General features: G+C 34.5%; 1 protein-coding gene across 5 annotated transcripts in view; it reads left to right on the forward strand.

The window, feature by feature from the left end:
- Positions 1-23,980, forward strand: part of DMXL1 (Dmx like 1) — a 130,782-nt gene that overhangs the window by 20,309 nt on the left and 86,493 nt on the right. For 4 of the 5 annotated variants that reach the window (XR_003792589.1, XM_029216002.1, XM_029216003.1 and 1 more), the window contains exons 5-13: positions 3,936-4,068; positions 8,720-8,786; positions 10,065-10,243; positions 14,332-14,521; positions 15,823-15,991; positions 19,171-19,383; positions 21,254-21,507; positions 21,615-22,299; positions 22,390-22,511. Coding sequence is in view for 4 of the 5 variants with exons in the window: in XM_029216002.1 (XP_029071835.1) it covers positions 3,936-4,068; positions 8,720-8,786; positions 10,065-10,243; positions 14,332-14,521; positions 15,823-15,991; positions 19,171-19,383; positions 21,254-21,507; positions 21,615-22,299; positions 22,390-22,511 (2,012 nt within the window). In the remaining variant the exon portion in view is untranslated. The remainder of the gene's footprint in view (positions 1-3,935; positions 4,069-8,719; positions 8,787-10,064; positions 10,244-14,331; positions 14,522-15,822; positions 15,992-19,170; positions 19,384-21,253; positions 21,508-21,614; positions 22,300-22,389; positions 22,512-23,980) is intronic. The other variant, XM_029216004.1, reaches the window with a different exon arrangement.

Consider the following 23,980-nt stretch of genomic DNA (forward strand, 5'->3'; position numbering starts at 1 on the left):
TTTGAAAATGGCTAGTGACAGGCTAAGATTTATGGTTTTGCCAGATTTTTCTAGTAGCAGTAACTTAGAATGATCAGACACAAGAGGAACAGGAAGATAAATACTGTATTATCTATAATTACCTTTGGAAGGTATGCATTCACAGTAGTCTGAAAGAGAAATAAGAACTTGTTTCAGTGCCTTTATCATAGTAGGTGCTCAATTAATATGGCGTGACTAATGAAAGGAATACATGGATATGAAATGCATTTAGGTAGTCGAATTGACATTACTTGACAACTGGATTTCACATTATTCTGAGGGTATCTTTGATTACAAGAAGAGTGATATGTAGGAGTTAGAGATAGTGGAACATAAGTTTTATTTGGATGTATGGAATTTGAGATGCTTGCATATCCTATAGCAGTATTCATTAGATCGTTAGAAATTTGAATCTAAATTTATGAAAGAAGTTATCTTTGGAGCATAGAACTAGAAGTCATCAGTTAAGATAGATAAGATAAATTTTAATATAGTAGATAAAATGGCTGAGAAAAAATGTTAATTTAGAATATGAAGTTCAGAACCTTGGGAAATTATTTTAGAAGGTAAAAGAGATTATCTTAGATTAAATAAAAATCACATAATGTTTTAAGATGTTTTTTCTCATGAGATTGATGCTTAATAGCTGGTAGCCTACAGGTATATTTTATGCATACAGTGAAAAGAGTAAAAATTTGTCCTGGGTTCAAATTTGGCATTTAGTACAGCACTTTGAATATAACTCTACTCTGGATAGGGTCGCTGATGTCCAGTTTATGCCTGTTTCCTCATAAGATTATTAGCAGTGTCACCTTTACTTTCACAAGTGTTCCTATTTGGATGATAAATTATATGGTTACTCTATGATAGCACTACAATTTATTGTAATTATTTGTTTACCTTTTTTTTTATTATGCAAGGGCTTAAATTCTATTTTATTCAATATTTTATTTATCTTTAGGGGTCCATCATATATTAAGCTCTCAATAAATGTTTACATATATGACTACAAGTTTTGTGATCATGAGCAGATTACTTAACATATCAAGAATGGTTAACTCACTTTAAATTAAGGTAATATCTATTTCACAAGATAGTTTTTTAATGATCAGATATGGTAGTATATATGAAAGTACTTGGTACTTTCTGTAAAAAGGTATTTATGTAGGTACTTACCTATAAAAATATTGTTAGCAAGTGAACTGGCTACTTGAAGTCTCATGAATAACTGTAATAAAAACATTTATTATTTGAATTGAGTGATATTTCTTTAGTAATGACATAGTAGTTGCCTGGAATTTTTGTACCTGCAGTCTGTAAGTACTAATTCTTTAGAAGGTAGTATTGATATTGTTATTGATATTGACAGTATTTTAGTTCTTCTAAAATCATCATTACAGAGTAGTATTAGAAGATAACTACTTATTTTCTTAACATATCTAGCAGTGACTTGCCAGTATTTCATGACCATTATCTTTTAAATCATGATTTATTTAAAATTCACATAAAAGTTTATCATTTTTCTTTTTATAATCAAAAAGTTTAAAATTTAAGTGGTTTGGTTGAGAAATGGGTTATTACTGTAATATATATTGGGGAGCTATTATTACTTTTGTAAATGAACTTTGTAATTATTTATATAAACAGATTTAGAATATATTAAGTGAAATACTAGTATTTTGGTTTTGATGAATATTTACTTATTAGTATATGCCAGGTATTGGGATATAAAGAATATTTTTCAGATGGTGCTAGTAAACTGACTATAGTGCCTTTGTGTTGTCTCCAAACGCACTATTGCATCTTGCTTAAATCATAAGACTTACTATTTTAGACTTAATGCTTTTTTTTCCTACTTTGATATCTATACTTCTGCCTTTCTGTTCAAATCAATGTATTATGCCATACCTTACCTACTTTTGTTTCATTCCATAACTGGGATGAATTATTTTGTATTCTATATTAATTTCTTAATCCTTCATGGGTTACCTTAGTTTCACCTTTAGTTTATGTTAAAGAAAACTTGTCAAAACTGAACTTATAGATACAGAGAACAGATTGGTAGTTGTCAGAGGCAGTGGGCTGAAGTAGGGTGGGGTGGGATTGGGGAGAGTAGATGAAATAGGTGAAGGTACAAACTTTCAGTTATGAAATAAATAAATCCTGGGATGTGATGTATGACATAGTGACTATGCTTAATAATTCTGTATTGTGTATTTGAAAGTTGCTAAGAGAAAGTAGATCTTAAAGTTCTCATCATAAGGAAAAACATTGTAACCATGTGTGGTGATGAATGTTAAGGACTTATTGTGGTGGTCATTTCACACTGTATACAAATATTGAATCATTATGTTGTAACCTGAAACTAATACAATGATACATGTCAGTTACATCTCAGTAAAAAAAAAGAAAACGTATGTATGTTGCTAAGCTAAACAGTGGAATGATAACCATATTTAAATGGAATGTCTCATTAGTATCAATACTTTCTGGGCTGTTTTTATCTGTCTATAGGACTTTCCACCTAGTTGCTATTATTTATTGAGCTTCTGCTAAGTGCCTAGCCTGTGCTAGATATGTAATACATATTACAGCTAATTCTTACAACAGCTCTACACAAACTTCTAATTTTATAGGTGAGAAAATTGAGACTCAGAGGTTGCCCAACTCGATCAAATTCACATAGCTAATTGAGTAACTTATTTGGGATTTAGACACAAGGATTTCTGATCTAAAGTCAGTGTTTTGCCACAGACTCACTTTTTAAATAAAGTGATCTTTCCAGAGAGATAGAATGCCTTATTTATTGTCAGCTTTTTGGCCAAAGTTGTACTGCCTTTATTTTCTTTGATAGCACAATCTTCCACTCAGTTCCCCAAGTCATAAAGTTGGAATCTGTCCTTGAAACCTCTTGTATCTCTCTGTTTTTTACTTGGTGTCATGCCATGAAAATTCTGTTCTTTTTTTTGAAATGGCTTTTAAATCCATGCTTATTACTTTAATATTTGATTCAGATCCTCATGATTTCCCATCTGTATTTATTATAGTCATTTAACCAGATTTCCCAGCATCTTACATTTTTCCTAATCTTGCCTATCTCTAGAGTTATAAAGAATCATAATTTACCCTTCTTTGTTTACTGGAGTTTTTGAAAGTACGGTGAAAATTATGGATTATCTCTCTAGAAAAATGCGCAAAGTATACCTATAACTTTTGCATGTATGTCATTGGAAGGAGGTTTATGGGCATCTTACGTCCATCTGTTGACAGCCCCTCCCAGTTGAGACCCCTTGTTCTAAAATACAGATACACTTATGTAAACTACACCCCCCCTAAATAAAACTTTTAACTTCCAGCTACCTATAACAAACTCTGAACTCTTTATGAACCTCAAAAATGCTTCACAATATGATCCCTTTTTTCCAAACTTATTTCTTTTTCTAGGTCTACTACGTACCTTATCCCTTAACTATAATGAGATTATGAGGCATTCTCTGGAATATATTTGAACTTGCATGTTTTCATGCTTCTGTTCATAATATTTCTCTACTGGAATGTGAACCCATCATGAAAAAGGACAGTCTTTCATTTCTTATTGTATTGCCAGTGCCTAGCACAGTGCCTGTTACAAAGAAGATGCTCATTAAATGTTTGTTGGATGAGAGATAAGATCTGTTCCCTTTTTTGTCTTAAGTTTCTTCAACAAAGTTAAAATATAGCCTTACTCCCCCATACCCCAAATCTTTTTGTTATTTGACTTTTTAAAAAAGTTGTATTATCTTTATAGTATTATATAAAACTCTTGAGCATGTACTTAACTCACTAATTAAATACCTAAATAGTAATTGGTGAATGATATATATATATATATATATATATGTTATTATTTTTTTTGATATATATATATATTTTAGGCAATCGTCTTTTAACTGGTTCTAGCTGTTTGCAACTGTGGTCCAGTGCTAACTTGGAGAAATCAGCTGAAGATGAAAATCCAGATAAAACAGATCTTAACTTTGGGGATTGGAGATGCATTTGGCATTGCAAGTAAGCAATTAATTAGGGGATTAAACCAATAAACCTGTTCCATGTGGTCTTATATTATAAATGCATTTTAGTTGGTGTAAAACCATACTAACATAAAAAGTATTGATTTTGACATACCTTTTATATACAGAGGATTCACCATTTCCCATGTTCTGCAGACCCTTTTTTACTTTTTTTAAATTGTTGAATAAAACAACTAGGAAGAAACGTAGAAATGTGTTAGGCCTATATGAAGATAGTTAAATAAGAACTTGCTAAATTATACAAAAGGAGACAGAGACACCTGTCATGATTTTGAATGGAAGTTTTCCTATTGTGAAGTATATTTTTCCCAGACTAATCTGTATGTTGAACATCATCCTTATCAAAATCTCATTGGAATTTCTACTTTTGAGCATAGTTCAAATTTTATTTAAAAGGACAAATATGGGAAAATCAGGAAAATCCTGAAAGAAGAAAAGAATGAAGATAAACAGTATAGTAAAATGAATTCTAAAGCTACAATTGGTCAAGCAGTTTGTTGTTGATACAGGAACAGATAGATTAGGGTCCAGGGTTAGACCCAATTATACTTGGAGATTCAGTATATAAGGTGGCATTTTACATCAGTGGGGCAACTTGCTAGCTCTGTGGAGGAGAAAATGACGTTAGAATCTCTTTCATACTTGGCACCAAAATAAATTTCAAAGGAAGAAGAAGCAATATCTATACAATGAAAAAATTTTAGAAGAAAATATCGGTGAATTGTCATAGTTTAATACTACCATGTCCAGTATGATAGCCTCATTTCACTTGAGCCCTTGAAATATGGCTAGACTTAACTGAGATGTCCTAAAAGTATAAAATGAACACTAGATTTCAAAAACTTTGCACAAAGAAAAAAATGTAAAACTCTTATTAAATTTTAATTGATTGCACATTAAAATAATATTTTTGATATATTGGATTAAATAAAATATACTTAATTTCACCTGTTTCCTTTTACTTTTTTAAATGTCACTACTAGGAAATTAAAAATTACATATTGGGCTAACATTTATCATTTGTGTTCTATCACTGTTGGATGAGAAGTGCTATTTTAGAGTTATGGAAAAAATTTCTAAGTATGACACCAAAATTAGAAACTGAAAGGAAAGAAAAGGAAAAAATTAATAGTTTTGTGTATCAATAAAAAATTTCTGTAAAGCAAAAAGACCATAAGGAAAAGAACCAAAAACTTGTTGGGAAATATGTGCAATTTTGGGTTAATGCCTTTTTTAAAAGGAGGTCTTAAAAATTAACTAGAAAATAACATATCTCAAAAGTAAACAAAAATGGACAATGAAGAGAAAATTTTTTTTGAGAAAAATTTTAAACAGTAGTACATATGAGTAATGAGCATATTAAGAGTTGATTGACTTCACTCAAAACCATAAAGAAGAGAATGAATAATACCTATTACGAGTGAGTGGAGAAAAGGTATTCTTATATACTCTTAATAAGGGCATACAATTGGTATCATCTTTCTAGAGATCAATTTGGAAGTATGAATCAACAGGCTTAATTTTTCTTATGCCCTTTAGATAGCAAGTCCAAGTTTCTTTCATTCATTCAACAAATATTTGTTGAGTGCTTATCATGTTCCAGACAGTGGTAAAAGCGCTTAGAATATAGCTGTGAACACATAGGGGGAGATAGACAATACACCAGTAAATCAGTATGACAGGACGTTAGGAATGGCATTCTTCCTGAGTCAGTTTTACATATTTTTAAAAAATTTATTTTATTTTTTAAAATTTTGGCTGTGTTGGGTCTTCGTTGCTGCGTGCGGGCTTTCTCTAATTACGGCGAGCGGGGGCTACTCTTCGTTGCGGTGCGCTGGCTTCTCATTGTGGTGGCTTCTCTTGTTGCGGAGCACGGGCTCTAGGCGTGGCTCGCAGGCTCAGCAGTTGTGGTGCTTAGTTGCATGTGGGATCCTCCCAGACCAGGGCTCGAACCCGTGTCCCCTGCACTGGCAGGCGGATTCTTAACTACTGCGCCACCCAGGAAGTCCCCTGAGTCAGTTTCATATGAAGCAGTAATAGGGTATAAATCAGATACCAAAGTCAGAGTAAGGCAGACCTCCTATATGTATAGAATATACAAAGGAGATTTCAAAGGAGCTGGTTCTGTGTTTTTTTGCACCCCCTCAGCCAGATCATGGGTGTTAAAAAGGGTTTACATGTAGGGAGGAAATAAGATTTTGCAAAGATAGTTCTTTAGAAAGAGCTAATGGGGGAGAGAAGAACAAAGAAGTGCTATAGTGCCTTCACTGCAGATCTAGTAAGGGGATTCCTTGGGTTGAACTGAGAATTTGAAATGTATTTCTTGCATTTGGGAGAGGGGAAGGATATTAAGTTAAATCATAATCAGAGTTATACAGTGGGAACTTGGACTAGACATACTAATTGTTTATTTGAGGTGGTTTGTTATTTAAGTAAGCAATAAAGCCTTGGACTAGAAACTATGCCAGTTTTATTTTAGAATCAACTGAAGATTACACTAACTGGAATACATTTCAAAGTTGGGTTTGATCATACATTTGTGGTGCATTTAGAACACTGCTTATACCTGTTAGATGAGGACCAGTAGGTACGATAGAGAATAATTAAGTAGGGTAGGGGGAAGAAGAGTAGAGGTGACATTTGAGTATAGACCTGAAGGAAGTGAGTGAGTAAGCTATGTGTGTGTATCTTCTGGTGAAGAACGTTGTAGGAGGAGGGAACTAGTGCAAGGCTCTGAGGTAAGTGTATGTTACCTTGTGGCTGGAGTAAAGTGAACAAAGTAAGGAGTAATAGGGGAGTCAGGAGTCAGCTTATAGGTTATTGTGAGGCTTTTGCCTTTTATTTTGAGTGAGTTGGGAAGGCCTTGGGGGTTTTAAGCAGAGGGTATGTTGAGATCTAGTGGATTGGCCAAAAAGTTCGTTCGGTTAGTGAATACGTTCAATAAAGTTCTTCGTGAAAATGAAAAATGTCTCTTATTTTTACTTAAAACCAAACAAACTTTCTGGCCAACCCAGTAATTCTCTTTTAAAAGAACTGCTTTAGCTACTGTTTTAAGAAAAGACTGTAGGGGCAAAAGTCACAATCATGGAGACCAGACTTAATTATTTGTTTTAAAGATGTCCTTAGGATTAACCAGATGCATAAAAATGTTCATTGTACTACTTAATGTTCATGACATATTTTAAAATAAATATTACAAAGCAGATTGTAAATATGGCATCAGTTTCCATCTCCTTCCCCACACCCTTCCACAGAAAGTAGATGGAGAGGGAATATGGAAGAGGTCTGGAAGTCAGTGTATTAAAATGTTAACAGTGATTTTGCATGAGAATGAGTGTTGTGGTATTGGTGAAGCTATGGATGATTTTATTTTCTTCCTTTCACCCATTTGTATCAATATTTTCTGTTATGTATTTGTAACATTTAAAATCAGGGAAGGGACTTCCCTGGTGGTCCAGTGGTTAAGACTCTGCGCTCCCAATGCAGGGCAGCTGGGTTCGATCCCTGGTCGGGGAACTAGATCCCGCATGCCGCTATTAGGAGCCCGCATGCCGCAACTAAAAGATTCCGAGTGCCACAACTAAAGATCCTGCACGCAGCAACGAAGATCCTGCGTGCCGCAGTAAGACCCGGCACAGCCAAATAAGCAAACAAATATTTTTTAGAAATCAGGGGGGAAAAGTTACTTTTATTTGGAATGAAATGTGACAAAATATCTCTTTGGCCTGCTTTACAAATAAATTTAGGATGAATCTATCTAAGCATGAACTTGGGTAAAGAAAAGGAAAGCAATCATAGTGAGAAGTGTCTTGAGATTAGTATATACAGGTAGCCAGAAGGGAAGGTGATGAAGGGAAATGAGCCAAAGCTCCTTGGAGAAGAAAAGACAACTATGTACCAAGTATGTTGGTGAACTTGGAAGGCCGAATCCATGATAGTTGCAAGTCTCCCATTAACCCATACATAATCTTTAATTATGCAAACGCTGCCTTAAGGCAGAATTCGTTTTAAAACACTGATTTACTGTCCTTGTAAATGTATGTTGGAATATAAGTATCTATGGCTCCGGAAATTAGGTTTCCAGATTAAAAAATGAAACCTTTCTTTCTCACATCCTAAGGGAATGAGACCTATGGCTCTTTTGTCTTAAGCTTTGAAGACTGACAAGTCAGGGCTTCCCTGGTGGCACAGTGGTTGAGAGTCTGCCTGCCGATGCAGGGGACACGGGTTCGTGCCCCGGTCCGGGAAGATCCCACGTGCCGTGGAGCGGCTGGGCCCGTGAGCTATGGCCGCTGAGCCTGCTCGTCCGGAGCCTGTGCTCCGCAACGGGAGAGGCCACAACAGTGAGAGGCCCGCGTACCGCAAAAAAAAAAAAGACTGACAAGTCATCCCTTACATGATTCTTATGCATGGATATTTTTACATAAAAAATAATTTTTATATTTAATATTAAGTTTTCTATTTTTTAATTTATTTTATATTAGATATACTTAAAAGTGAGTGTAAAACTTGTTTTATCACAAAATTTTCTATTTGAAGCAAATTGCTGAATATAGTTTAGAGAAGTAATGTTGCATTCTCTTATTTAATTTTCCTTGAAAATTATTTCTTGTCTGTTTAATTTACAGAACTGCTTCCCAAGTTCATTTAATGAAGTTTTCACCAGATGGAGAATTTTTTGCCACTGCTGGGAAGGTAATTTGTAAAAATACTATTGTCAAGTTGTGTTTATGGTATAGTTTGAAATGTCAAAAAAAATTAGCTGGCTTCATTAAGTTGAAAACATTTTCTGTTAAAAATGTTAAGCAGCAAAAATTGGCTAAATATTGTGTTAAAGGCAGTATGGTATAATTGAAACAACATAGATCAAAGGTAGATCTGGGTATAAATTTGCCATTTACCAACTGTTTGATCTTGGGCAAGTAGTTACTCTCTTTGAGCCTTGGTTTTCTCATGTATAAACTGAGAATGATAGTACCCACCTCATAGGTCGTTGATCATCAGATTAGTTTAGACAGTGTATGTAAAGTGACTGGCACAGAGTCATGGATGAAGTATACTGTCAATAATCAACTATAACTACTATTTATGTTATCTTTTAGCTGACAGCTATATTAGGCTGTATTTACAGTAAAAGAATTTACAGACTTTCTAGAAGGACATTTGTAACTTTTCTTTGTTCTTACCTGTTTATTTCAGAATAATGTATTCCCTTGAAATTATTTTATTTTTAATCATTGGTTCACAGAGCACTTTACATACAACTAATAGTCTGAAGTTATTGTTCCCATGGCTCAAAACCTGCAGACTAAGAATATGAGATATACCTTAAACCCTCAGTGAGGTTTTTTTAGGATAAAAGTAGAGCTGTTTAATCTAATTGACTTTACAGTCAGCTTTGGGAATGCAATTAATAGCTTAAGAACAGAACCTGGTACATGCTAGTCTCTCTTGTTCTTGCTTTCCTTCTCAAATTAGGAGATGCAATTTTGATTGTGCTTAGAATATTTTACATAGTAGTAGTTGCTAACTAGTTATCATCAACATTTTCTTTGAACATTCACATGGTAATTTATAAAAACTGTGTTTTCAAAAATCACCAGTCTTTTGAAGTCTGCTAATGGTAATGCTTTTCTTATTTGGTATTTGGCTAAGTGGGCACGTGAAGCCCTAACTTCATCTTTAGGTCTTTCCTAAATGACTTTATTTTCCATACCAAATGGTAACTAGCATTTTCCTTGAACCAACCCTTGCAAAATACACACATCCACACACATTAATTCTTAAAGAACAGTTAAGGAATGCTAGTAGAAAAGTATCAGAATCAGAGATTTTCTTCCTAATTTCTCCATGCCCAACTCCTCTTCACATCCCTAAGTTCCTTTAATTGGGGAGAAAAATCTTACTTTTGGTATTTGACTTAACCTTTAATTTAATTCTGATCTGGATGTTTTTTTTTTTTTTTCCCCTTAGGATGACTGTCTTTTAAAGGTATGGTATAATGTAGAAAACTGGCGGACATCTGTTACCTCTCCAGATAAAAGTTCAGAAAAACAATCCCAAGGAGAAATTGACTTTTCTTTTGTATATCTGGCCCATCCTCGAGCTGTAAATGGATTTTCCTGGCGTAAAACAAGCAAATATATGCCTAGGTCAGTGGATTAGTCATTTTTCCCATGTATTAAGAGAACATCATCTTTGTGACTTTGACTGCTTTTCTCACTTTGAGAATCATTCCTTTAGGATTTTTGCCTATGAAGATTCAAGTAATACTAGATTGTTCTTGGACTGCAAACCTCTGGCCACCGGTCAACTATGGTTGACGCTTAAGAGGAGAGCCATATGAAAGGATAATTTACCTCTAGATCAGATATCTTTAAGTGACAGAGTTGTGCATCGTTTTCTTCTCTATGTTATGTATCCAATTCTTTCATCTCTTAATCATTCTTCAAATTGCCATTTGCATCAACTTTTTCACATTTCACTCCCTTATCTTGTCCCTTCTATATCTCCTCTGGTTTCCCTTTTTTTTTTTTTAATTAAAAAAAAAAAGGCTTTATTGAGAACATATACCATAAGGCCTCAAATATTTCTTTAACTGCACCCAGCATCTTTGAGGAGAAGTGCATGGGTTAATACATTATGATGCCGTAAACTAGGTATTAGTTTAACCTACACATGCATGCACAAACACACCTGTTAGTACTTTTTTTCTTTCCTGTAGTCCTTGCAAGACTTGATAATCCTGTTGAATTTTTGCCTATATTTAGTAAGTTACAGAGCTATTGTATTACTTAAGTATAGGTAGAAATCCTTTTTGTTCCACATGGCCATTTTCAATTTGGCCACACTATGGATCAGTACAGGTTTTCCCTTATCTTTTTGTCATCTGAGATGTCTTAAGCTGATCCATGGTAGCATACCTAGATCATTTGTTGACTTTAGTTTTGCTCTTCTGAGCCAGCAGCGTATACCTAGATATTTAAAAAATTATTTTAGACATTTTTTAGAGCAGTTTCAGATTCACAGCAAAGCTGAAGGGAAGGTACAGAGATTTCTCACATAATCCTGTCCCCCACATATGCATAGCCTCCCCCATTATCAACATCCTCCACCAGAGTGGTACATTTGTTACAGTTGATGCTTATTTCAACACATTATTTTCACTTAAAGTTCATAGTTTACTTTGTGGTTCACTCTTGGTGTTGTACATTCGATGGGTTTGGATAAGTATATAATGGCATATATCCATCATTGTTATACCTAGACTTTTTTGAGCTATTTTGGAGTGCAGTAGTTACCATTCTTCCTACCTGAGTCCTACAGTGTAACAAAGCATAGGAGTAGGACACTGTAGGTACAGTGATGGTTCTTTTGTTAGAAGTATGTTTCACAGTTTTTGGGCTAAGGGAGAGTGGTGTGGGCAATCTGTATTGTTAGCGAAAGCACCTTTACTCCAGCTTCACTTTAAGAACTGTTGCTTTAGTACCTCTGAGATCATTGCCCACACGTATAAAAACGTGTTTAGAATAGAATGAGCTATGACAAATGTAAAGTAAAAATAGCTGTCATCACAAACTGTTAACCTTTTAGAACTATCAGAAGATTACATTATTTCGGAGGCTGATTTCTTCTTCTATTCCAGGTATTTTCATATGCAGCCAGTTAGACCACCAGAATACTAAAAACGAGGCTTGTGAAATATTTTATCTTTTGAGAGAGGACAGTCACATCTACTCCTGACCTAGTTCACTTAGTGTTGGCGAAAGTGATCACAGTGGATACAGAGGCAGTACCTTAAACTGGGGCATTACGAATGCCCAATGACAGCAAAAAGGCATATTAAGGGTTTTTTTTTGCCCTGCTTATTTTATCTCTTATCAACTAAATTCTGCAACATAGGGAGCTGATACAGAGCTAGACTTTTCTGTTAGTTACGGCATCTTTTCAAGGTTTCCAGAATTTCATTTTTGGATCCATTTCATTAAAGAACCAGCTAATCTCCCTTAGTTCTTTTAGTTTTCATTTTTGTTTCACCAGCTGCCTGCAGATATATAGTGGGAAGGCTGACCCTTTCTCATGAGGATGAAAGAGATCCCATCAAAGACCATTATCCTTTCTGATATGGAATCTTAAAATTAAGATGCTTAACCAGATGGTAATACTTTATACAAAGGGCCTGCTGGCTTGAGAGAGAAGAATGGGGAAGTGTTTGTAATGAGCATGTACTTCTTTACAAGTTAAAAATTGGTGTATGTAGGACCGGTTAGGAGGTCTGGTTATATCCCCCTAAAACGTCCAAAAGTTGGTTCTACATAACTAGTTTCAAAAGCATCTTAGCCTTTTGTTGCATTAACATAGGGCAGCTAAATAAAATAAAATTAAAAAAAAAAAAGATAGGACAGCTGTTGCAGACACTTACCCATCACATGGTTGCCCATATAAGGTCATTCATTTATATATCTATATCTATATCTATATATATATATATATATTTTTTTTTGGTTGGGAGGGAGAGTGCTATACCTGAATATGATATGCTTATTGGAGAGAGAATAAGATAACTTGATGAAGTGAGGAAGGGGGAGGTATTGCCTGAGCAATGTCTCAAATACATCTGGATATTTCTTCTATGCCATGCTTATATTACCTGCCAGCTGTTTGTAAGGCGTGGCATTATTTGTAAGGCGTGGTATCCTGAAGAGAGTCATCTGGGATCGAAGCCCTGTCCATGCTTCTGAGTTTTGCAACTTTTTAGCTTGCTTTGTTGGTCTTGCCTAAGTTCTGTACCTCTCCTGATTGCTGTCTGTTCAGGCCTTTAGTCTCCTATCTTCTGCTCTTTCATTATAAGCCTTCCCATTCTGCCATTTACTGATTGGCACTATGAACCTTGAACTTCCATATTGCCTTTTTGTATTTTCTTCTGTTTCTGTTTATTTTTAATCTCATTGCTACTGCTTGTGTGTATTTAAATGTACTAGAGAGAAACTAAGGGAAGGAGGGGAGGAAAAGGTCAGAGGGAGAGGGAAAAAGAGGGAGAAAAATGAAGGAGGAAGAGGAGGGAGAGGCATAAGGCAGGAAGGAGAAACAGAGGGTTTGGAAAGGTAAGAAGAAGGAGGGGCCTTAGGAAGGGGGTAGCGGTGAGAGGTAGGAGAGGTGGAAAGGGAGGGTGGGTTGGAGAACGTGAGAAGCAGAGAATTATAGGAGAAAGCAGAGGGAGAGAAGCCCAGAGAGTAGATGGAAAGGGGAGAAAAGTACGGGAGTATACACAGAGGGGGGGAGGGGAAGGGAGGGAGGTGTTAGAGGAGGGAATCTGAAGGAGAGAGCTACCAAGACAAAGCAAGCTGTTCTCCCTTTTCTTCGCCTTTGCTATTGTTCTTAAATCAAGTAGATACGTTTGTTTTAAAAAGTGACTACTACGGAATATTTTAATTTTTTTCTTTAACTTATTGGGTTACTTGATAGAAACCTTCTACTGATTGTTCTCTTTTAATCAGATATGTTTGAATAAGTGTCTGTTACAGGATATTGCAACTTTTTTTTTTTTTAAATTTCCTGGGTTATCCAGTAGAAAGGTAATCTTTGTTAATAGGGTTTCAGCCTTTGAGCTCTTGATGCTTGTGGGATTTATTAACATATATGTAATTGTTTTGTTATTATTTTGTGGGGTGGCAAGACAGTAAATTCACTGAAAGTCAAAAATGACTAATGAAGGAGGTGGCTAAAAAATCATGAATTTTTCTATTGCACTTGACTGCTTTTGTCATATGTTAGGCAAGGAAAGAGTAAGTGTACTGGTTACTTTAGCTTATTAGTGACAAGCGCATGTACCTTTACAGGAAGTAAAAATGAAGCATTGTGAAATAATTCAAATAAACATCCACTGAATAAATCAGAAAATTTTAATAGAAGAAGTCAGGTTTTTTCCTTGTTTATTAACTGAGCAAGTATGGTATGATTTCAGTTTTTGTTATTTAGATGTAAGAAGAACCTTAGACTACTGAAACAGGAACTACTGAGTTCCAGGCAGAAAAGAATAGGTTAGCAAGCATTTGCTGTGATGAAATCAAACACCCAACTCAGTTGTAATGGCTTTGACTAAATACACTACATAAATGTATATTGACATTTTCTTCATTGATACCTTAGTTGTGTGCATTTAAATAATTATAGAAACATTGTAGAATGTGATACTGTGGGAAATTTATACTTTTGCCTCTAAAATCTTTTTATTCCTTAGGGCTTCTGTATGTAATGTACTGTTGACTTGCTGCAAAGATAACATATGTCGTCTTTGGGTAGAGACATTTTTACCAAATGATTGTTTGCTCTATGGAGGTGACTGCAGCCATTGGACTGAACCAATTAATTTAACAAATAACTTCAAGAGAAATGCTTCCAGTAAAGAACGAGTTCAAAATGCTTTAGATGTGAGTGTTTTTGTTAGATGTTATTTCCTACAAGTTTTAAAATCTTTCGTACATGGCCTTTTTTGTAACATTCATCTTAATTAATATTCAAAGTCATGGATAGTTATGAAAAAACATATATGTCTTAGGAAAACAGTTCTGAGAAGATTTTCGGGTGTTTTCGGGTTCAACAAGTTTTCTTAAGGATTTTGTCTAGCATAAAACTGCCTATAATTACAAAGTTAACCTTAGGCTAACTGATGATAACAAAAGGATGATTATACTTGACTTAGCTAAAATAACGTAAATTAAGTTCTGAGAATGCAAAGATTTGACTGTAAAAATAATTTATTATTTTTCTTTCTTTAGAGCTTGGGGTGTTCGTCCTGTTATAATTACAGGAATGATTAGAGTAGTTTATCAGATTCTGTTCTACATTTGTTATCTTCCAAATCTCCAAGAACTTGAATTATTTACCTTACTAATTACTATAGTATGGAAAGTAAAAGCCAGTTTTTGGTGTTGGGGGTAATTCAACATAGACTAGTTAACACAGATTCTTATTATTATTTTCTTAATATTGAAAACAAGAAAGTGACCTAAAAATGATTTATCTTTGAATGTTTTGTATGAATATGGAACCACTATTTCTCAAATTTAGATAGTATTCTAGTGACACAGAATATAATTAAGTATATATTGTGTAGAGACTCAACCACTGATAGAATGGTTATGTGTAATAATAGTTGAAAGAAGTCCTTGACTAGGAATCTGAAGACCTTTGTTTCACTTTTAGATGACCTTGTGTTCTCTATAAACTATTTTATCATATGAAAGATGAGAATAACAATATTTGCATTGTCTGCTTTATGGGTCAAATGAGATGATCTCTGTGAAAGTGCTTTGCAAACTATGAAATATCATCCTAATGTATCATGGTAGTTTTATTCAGTGCTTTGTGGTCATAGGAAGTAAACTGAGGATACAAAGAGAACAGTATACATAGGGACATCATTTTCCACACACACATTGTAAACTTCTTTAAGTTTAGGTAGTTAATTCTCAGAAAATATTAAATAAAAATTTAAAGTATTGTGTGATGGTTAAAAGAAGAGTCAAGCAGTTTAAGTTCCAGGCTTATTCCAGGTTTCAATTTTGCTATACAAAAATACTGCAAGATATTTGTACATATAAACTTATCTGAAATAGGATATATGTACTATCTAACAGTCATTATGTAACCTATACATATATGCTTATGACAATACAGGCATTAGTTTTACTTTGTTTTGCATTGTTTGACTTTGTTTTTATTCTCACAGGTAAATCTGAAACATTTTCGTAGAGGTCGGAGGAGATCACTTGCACTTGTAGCACATACTGGATACCTGCCACATCAGCAAGATCCTCATCACGTTCACAGGAACACTCCACTGCATGCCAATGCACTTTGCCACTTTCATATTGCAGCCAGCATCAACCCAGCCACGGGTAATAAAGCACTGTTCAGAAAATGTTTTTCAAATTGAGTAGATTGATTTTTATAACCAATAAGTTATACTTTTACTTTTTTAATAAGTAAAAAATTGTAGGTGACTTTCTTAGCTAACTTTTCATTATAGCCAGCTCACTGATTATAGAAAAAGAAGTTTTTATTTACTTGTTTGCTTCTTAAGTCTGTGATTTGGTCTGTAATTTTAGATCTTGATAAGTCATTGAGATTCTGTATTAGTTTATTCAAACGTTGAGATTTGAGCTAATACATAACAAAGAGGTTAACACCTCAGAGTAGTATTTTATAATTATTGTATAGTTGTTCAAACGAAACCAGTGGGTTTCGTACTTGATCTTTGGAAGCCATTTCAGAAATAGGGCAGAAATATGTAGAAATTATAACGAAGAATTAAGAAACTTATCACTGTAGTCAAATAGGTACTATGAAACAGACTGAAAGATCTAGAATACCTGGGTTTATCTATGAATTTGAAGACTGAAGTGTTTATCATTTTAGTAAATATTTTCTGTGAGTTTAAAAACCAAGTGGTCACAGTTGGGGGCATTTAAAGTGGAACCTTAGAATATTACTGGGAAAAAAGTTAAAAATAATATTTTCACATGATAAATGCCATCTGTACAGGAAGTGTAAAGTAAAATCCTCCTTTTACCTCTATTCCACCCTAGTCTTCCTTCCCAGAAGATAACCACTGTTGATGAGTTTTTATGTATTTTGAGATATTCTTAAACATAAATTAAGCATAACCTATTTCCATATAACACACTAGATTGCATTCTTCAAGAAACATAGCAATAAATACAGTCCATTAGTTACTTGAATCAAAGTGAGAAGTACTTTGATAAGTTAAAAAGTGCTGAGATACCTGTGGTAGGAATAAAGAGTATTTGCTGATTTTTAAAATTTTATATGGTTAACAACAGTCCCAGCTCTAAAAGAATCCAAAATCCATGAGCCATGAAAATGTAAATGGGAGAATATTGAATTATTTTTATTAAAAAATTGTTTTATTACCTTATCAAAAAATGTACATTGTCAGCGCTTATAGTATCCAGAGGCAACTCTAGGTCAGTGGAATAATTTTGAAAGTCTTTGCTGAGTAAAGGACAATATTTTGAGAATAAAGAAAGCTTGAATTCTCACTTTAATGGAAAAGGCTGAGGTATTATGAAAAAAATAAACCCTAAGTTCCCATGTAACATCTCCCTGACTACCTTCCAATAAGGAAAACTCTAAAACCTTTCTTTAGATTGTAGGTCCCTAAGAAAAATTCATACATGTAGGGCAAATCAAAGCAAAATAATAATATTAGGAGCTATATTAGATCTTGTGAAAACTCCTTTCCCTAAATTAGGTCTGTTAGAATGACTTTCCTGCAAGGCCCAACTCAGATATTGCTTCACTTATTTGTCCATCAATGGAAAATGATACAGGACAGGAGTTCATAATAGCGTGTTCTCTTAGTTCTAGTTCTTACACGCTTTCCATGAAGATTTCTCATAAAAAATGACTTTATCAGATTCTTTGGGTGAGGTCAGGAGGCAAAGGAAATGTGAGTATCTTTTCAGCCGGAATGCTTCTGCTAAAAGTCAGCATAAGCCCCTAATTTTGTGTACTTTACAGCTAGGCTTGTGATCTACTTTAGGCATTGCTTATCTCTTCTGAGTTGATTGTAAGTTGAAAATCAGAAAATCCTACCCATTTAGTTTTCTTGGGGACACTCTTTCAAACCCTAACACTATTGTGTATCTACCTAGGAACAGTGGGATTGGCAGTTCAGCCCCTCGGGTTTTATTGGGTGTTTAGTCTGTGCCAGTATAGGAACTGGAGATAGTGGTAGGAACTGGAGATACAGTAGTGATCAAAACAGTGTGGTCCTTGCTCTTAGGAAGCATATAACTAGGTAGGAGATAGATAAATATTAATCAAATAATTATACTAATGAATATATAATAATAAACAGAGCGCTTGGATTAGATAATATCCATCAACTCTTAGAACCCAACGCCAATAAGAAGGGACAGAAAAAAGATTCTTTTTTTTAACATCTTTATTGGAGTATAATTGCTTTACAATGGTATGTTAGTTTCTGCTTTATAACAAAGTGAATCAGCTATACATATACATATGTCCCCGTATCTCCTCTCTCTTGCGTCTCCCTCCCTCCCACCAGGAAAAAGATTCTTCCATCCTTCTTGTACCATTCATCCCCTATAATACTGTTCCTATGGGTGTCCATCAATAGACGGTATTTGAACAAATACTTAAAATTGTTTATATTTCCTTTTAAAAAAAAATCAGTAGATTTGCTCTGGAGAAAATTATTTACCTTCCCTGAATCCATTCCAGCCTATAATGTTCAGCAGACACCAGCATGATCTAGATTTGGATTTTATTTAATAATGATAGACAAATTTTTCTTTACCTCTATTAAGTTAGGATTGTCATTTTTCACAATTTACTCTGAATTTGTACTTCAGTATACTTAGCAATGATTTCAAAAGTAGTACCAAGGAACAGTTTTTTGTAGCTGAGTTGGCTTGTCTTGAATGCTTTTCTTGAATATAAGGGAACCTCAGTTTCATACTTTCTAACTTCAATCTTGATGCTAATAAATAAGCAGTATCTATCTTAGAATTAGATAGGTATGTCATGAAAAAAGTTAATATGAGGGTCTGTTAAGTAAAAGAAAGTTGTTGCTGTTGAGATAAACATATCACTGGTTCCTTTGACAACTTAATGATGGCATTTTTAATGGTAGATCAGGTTAAAATATATTTCTAACCAAAGTTTCTATACAAATTAAGAAGACTACCCTATTAACATGTCTGCAAATTATAGACATATTTCTTAATGAGAATATTTTTTAAAATTATAGAAAAAAATGTATATGTATGTATATATAAATAAGTTACAGTATATAATGTAGAATTTTATTTCCTTTACAGTAAGTGTATTAAATTTACCATGTAAGTCTGTTTTCATTAATAATAATTGTGTGAACCATTATGCTGTGAGTCTCATTTATAGGTTAAATAAAATGTATGGCAGAGGTTTAAAGATAAATGTAACAGTAAATAATAAAAATAAGAGACATGGATGTTTTATATGCTAGCATAATAGAAATTTTAATTTTTTTTGTTGTTGTTCTTTATAGACATTCCACTTCTTCCTTCTATTACGTCTCTGAGTCTAAGTGAAAATGAAGAGAAGAGTGGACCTTTTGTGGTACACTGGCTAAACAATAAAGAATTGCATTTTTCTTTGTCCATGGAAGTCTTTTTACAACAACTTAGAAAAAGTTTTGAGCAACCATCTTCTGAGATGAGTGTAGAAGACTCTAATCAGGCAGATGTAAAATCTGATGAAGGTAAAGCTTTAAGAAGGATAAAAATTATAAAGTTTTATTTAAAATAACAAAGATTTTTATATTATGGTAACACCAGCTACTGTTAGAAATAACCTTCAAATTGCAGTGGCTTAATACAAATTTGGACTAGCTCATTTAATAATCCAATATAGATGTTCCTGTTCCAGGTGGCTTCTTTCCTGATGATGATATAGGGACTTAGACTTCTCCATACTTATGCTTCTGTCAGCCACTAGGGTCTTGCTACTTAGAGGACTATCTGCAGACTAGCAGCATTGTCATTATTAGGAATGTACAATCTCAGGCTCCACCTGGAGCTACAAGAATCTGTAATTTAATGAAATTCCCAGATGAGTTATATGTATATTAAAGTTTGAGAAGCAGTACACTAGGGCCTTAAGGTTTGCATTCAGCCTCAGTCAAGTAGAGAGAGAAATCAAAAATGTTTTTGTTCTTTGTTTTAATTACAAGATTGCACGTCCCCCTTTAAAAAAAATTTAAATTAAACAATACAGGTGTGTATAAAGTTTCCATATTGTTAAGTTTGATGAGTGTCCTTCCAGATATATTCTTTTCTATGCTCACACAAATATATGCATAAAGGTAGTTTTTTTAAAGAGTTGTACTTTGGGAGTTCATTTTTCAATGAAAATAGTGTGCTGCAGCTTGCTTTTTAAATTCAGTAACGGGCACTTTTCTTTCTCATTTTTAACAGCTCCTGAGTCAAGAGACTCAAGAGAAAACTTAAGCATTTTTTCTGATGATAGCCATTTAAATTGATTTAAATTGTTTTTCACTATATACTGATAATGGTAGAGTAACACATCTCTTCATCTTTGTGTCAATTTTTCTGTAAGGTAGATTCCTAGATGGGGAATTAGCATAGTGTATAAGCATTTTTAAATTTCAATAAGTTCTGTCAGAGTACCCTCTAGTAATGTTTAACTAGTATATGTTCCCTCTAAGTATATGCAGATATCCTTTTTTCACATCCTTGCCAACACTGGATCTTTTTATTATTTTTTGGCCGTTGATATGGACAAAATGGTGTCTTGTTTTACTTTGAATTTTCTTGAGTTAAATTGAGCAGAATTATGTTAACCCTTCTGTGGTTTGCCTCTTCGTGCCTTTTGCCTAATTTTCTGTTGAGTTACTTTTCTTTTTCTTAATGATTTTATGTCTTGACTAATTTTTAAAAACTGGTAAACAAGCTAACAGTTTTTGATAGTCTCTTAAGAAAGGCTTTGTATTCCTAACCAGGAATAGGGGCTTGGATGTAGAGGTCAGAATATACATATTTATTTGTATTAATAAGTTGGCATGTGTTGAAGGAAATCTGGAAATTAGGCACTATAAAATGTATTTCTTTAAAATAGTTTCTTTAAGGTGTCATATCAGTTATAAATGCTTACACCTAGAGGATGGCTAGTGTGGTTGACTTAGGTTTTATGAATCTGACATTATGAAGAAAGTACAAATTACATTCCAATAATATATTTAAAAAATTCAGCCTAATTTCAACTCCCTCATGTTAACATGAGCAAAACTAGGGTCCAGAGAAGTAGTGTGTCTTACTTCTAAGTAGTTACTTGTGGTACATCTGGGTTTGGAAACCAATTTACCTACTTTCCAGTCTAGTATTAGTCCTTCTACTAATAATCCACTGAATCAGCCTTATAGGCCTTCTGAGTACTGAGTTAACTCCGTGGCCTTATATTCCTGGAGCAAAGTTATTTTTTAAAGGGAACCCCATTTCTTGTTTATATGAAAACTTATGTTTTTCATTTTGAATGCATTTGTAAAGATATTTCTTAATTTTTAGTAGTAGCTTGATTGTATTTACTTGGTTCATGAACCCTTTTGCTTATAGAGATCGATGATGGTATTGATGATCTGAAAATAAATCTTGAAAAGAAGGAATTGGGCAGTGATAAATTGGTACCAAATTCAAGTTCTGTACCATTACCATCAGCTGCCATTGATCATCAGATTGAAGTACTTCTGTCTGAATGGAGTAAAAATGCAGACATGCTATTCAGTATTCATCCCATGGATGGTTCTTTGCTGGTTTGGCATGTGGATTGGCTGGATGAATACCAGCCTGGTATGTTTCGTCAAGTACAGGTATTATTTTTATGATCTCTGGAGAGCTACTTGTTAAATGTGGGTACTGTTTTGTAAAACCTCTTTATATAATTTCATGAATTCTAATGCTACTTTCTTACTTCTAGGTGTCCTTTGTTTCCAGAATTCCTGTAGCTTTCCCCACAGGTGATGCAAACTCTCTCTGTAAAAGCATAGTGATGTATGCCTGTACCAAGAATGTTGACTTGGCTATTCAGCAAGGGAAACAAAAAACTTCCAGCCTGACACGTTCCACATCAATGCTTATATCTTCTGGTCACAGTAAATCAACTAATAGTTTAAAGTTAAGCATTTTTACCCCTAATGTTATGATGATTTCAAAGCATGCTGATGGCTCCCTGAATCAATGGCTTGTCAGTTTTGCCGAGGAATCTGCCTTTTCTACAGTTCTCAGTATTTCCCACAAATCCAGATATTGTGGTCATCGCTTTCATCTTAATGATTTAGCTTGTCACTCAGTATTACCATTATTGCTGACAACGTCACACCATAACGCATTAAGGACACCAGATGTTGATAACCAAAAGGAACCTTATGGTGCTGTGAATATTGAAGAATGTTCTTTGGCACAACAGAATAAAAGCACTATTGACATGGCCTTTCAGGATCCCAATGCAGTTTACAGTGAGCTTATTCTTTGGAGAGTTGATCCAGTTGGGCCATTGTCTTTTTCTGGAGGTGTTTCTGAGCTTGCCCGGATTAATTCTCTTCATGTTTCTGCATTTTCCAATGTGGCATGGCTGCCCACTCTTATACCCAGTTATTGTCTAGGTAAGGATTCTGATTTTTATTTAAGAACTTGAGATTTTCTGACATTATTGCTTAAGGGTTAAATTTCAAATGTTTTTAAAATACATCTAGGTGCATACTGCAACTCTCCTAGTGCATGCTTTGTAGCAAGTGATGGACAATATCTGAGATTATATGAAGCAGTTATTGATGCCAAGAAACTTCTATATGAGCTTTCCAATCCTGACATTTCTGTAAGTAAATGGCTTTTGAAGCTAAGAATATAATGTTTTTAGATACTTTATACTTATTGGGCATGTTCTAGAATTGTGACATATAATTTGTAATAAAATGTATATTTTTTAGTAATTTGTTTCACATTTTACTCTTACAGTGATTCTAACCTCCTTTAAAAAGAAACCATATCTTTCATTCATTCCAAAAGTAGAGTCTAGTGTCCTACAATATGTGTTTCTGTTGTACTTTTTTTTTTTTTTTTTTGCGGTATGCGGACCTCTCACTGCTGTGGCCTCCCCCGCTGCGGAGCACAGGCTCCAGACACGCAGGACCAGCGGCCATGGCTCACGGGTCCAGCCACTCCGCAGCATGCGGGATCCTCCCAGACCGGGGCATGAACCCGCGTCCCCTGCATCGGCAGGTGGACTCCCAACCACGCGCCACCAGGGAAGCCCACTGTTGTACTTCTTTGCTCAGAGATAAATGGGGACTACTGACAGTATATGGAATTATGTTGGTTCATCTGCAGGTTTTTTTCTAGGCAAGGGAAGCTGAAATACCAGGAGTGGAATTTTAATCTTAACCAAGAGGAAGGAGCTTTCAGCTTGGTTGCACTACAGGCAGGAGTTTTTTCAACACCATTGCAAAGCTTTTGTCTTATGACAGAGGGCACTTGTTCCTGTGCCCAACTAATAGCAACCCACCATCTGCATTGTCTCAGCACCTCCAAAAGCCAGTATTTCCATTCTTTTGGTTTTTGTGTTTTTAAATATGCCCTGAGGTAACTTTCAGCCACACGGAGCTTCCTGTTTAAGAGAGTCAAACTGTCCTCTCAACCATCAATTAATGTCTTTGTTAATGCTCTGGTTACAGAATTGCATAGGTCAGTGGTCTGCTCCCATCTTGATTTTTCCCTGTTATTTTTATTGCATGGTTTTACAGAACACAAAGTTTTTCAAAACATATATAGTGTCAAATTAGAAACGTATATTTCTCGAGGGCCTTCTATTTTTCAGGAATTGTTTTAAGTGCTGGAAATTTAGATGTGAGCAAAACAGACAAAAATCTAAGCTTACATTCTAGTGAAAGAATATAGAAAAAAGGTAAAAATATATTAATAAATACTTTGGAGAGAAACAATGTTGCAAAAGTAGTATGGAGTGCCAAGTAAAGTGCTGGTCAGGGAAAACCTCAGAGAAGTGGTGCCATTTGAGTAAAGACCTGAAGGAGATAAAAGAGCTACCTATATCGATATGTAGAGGGAAGAGTATTTCAGGAAGAGCCAGTGTAAAGATCCTGAGGCCAGAGCATGTTTGGTATGTAAGGAACATCAAGGAGACCATTGTGGCTGGTGCAGAATAAGTGAGGTGGAGAGTAGTCAAAAATAAAATCAGAAAGTGAGCCTGGCCAGATTGTATTGAGAGTAACTTTGACTTTTACTCTGAATGACATAAAAACTAGTGAAGAGAATGACAGTGATATGATC

Source organism: Monodon monoceros, unplaced genomic scaffold (assembly GCF_005190385.1).
Source record: "Monodon monoceros isolate NGI ecotype Baffin Bay Population unplaced genomic scaffold, NGI_Narwhal_1 Super_Scaffold_12, whole genome shotgun sequence".
Classification (NCBI taxonomy): domain Eukaryota; kingdom Metazoa; phylum Chordata; class Mammalia; order Artiodactyla; family Monodontidae; genus Monodon; species Monodon monoceros.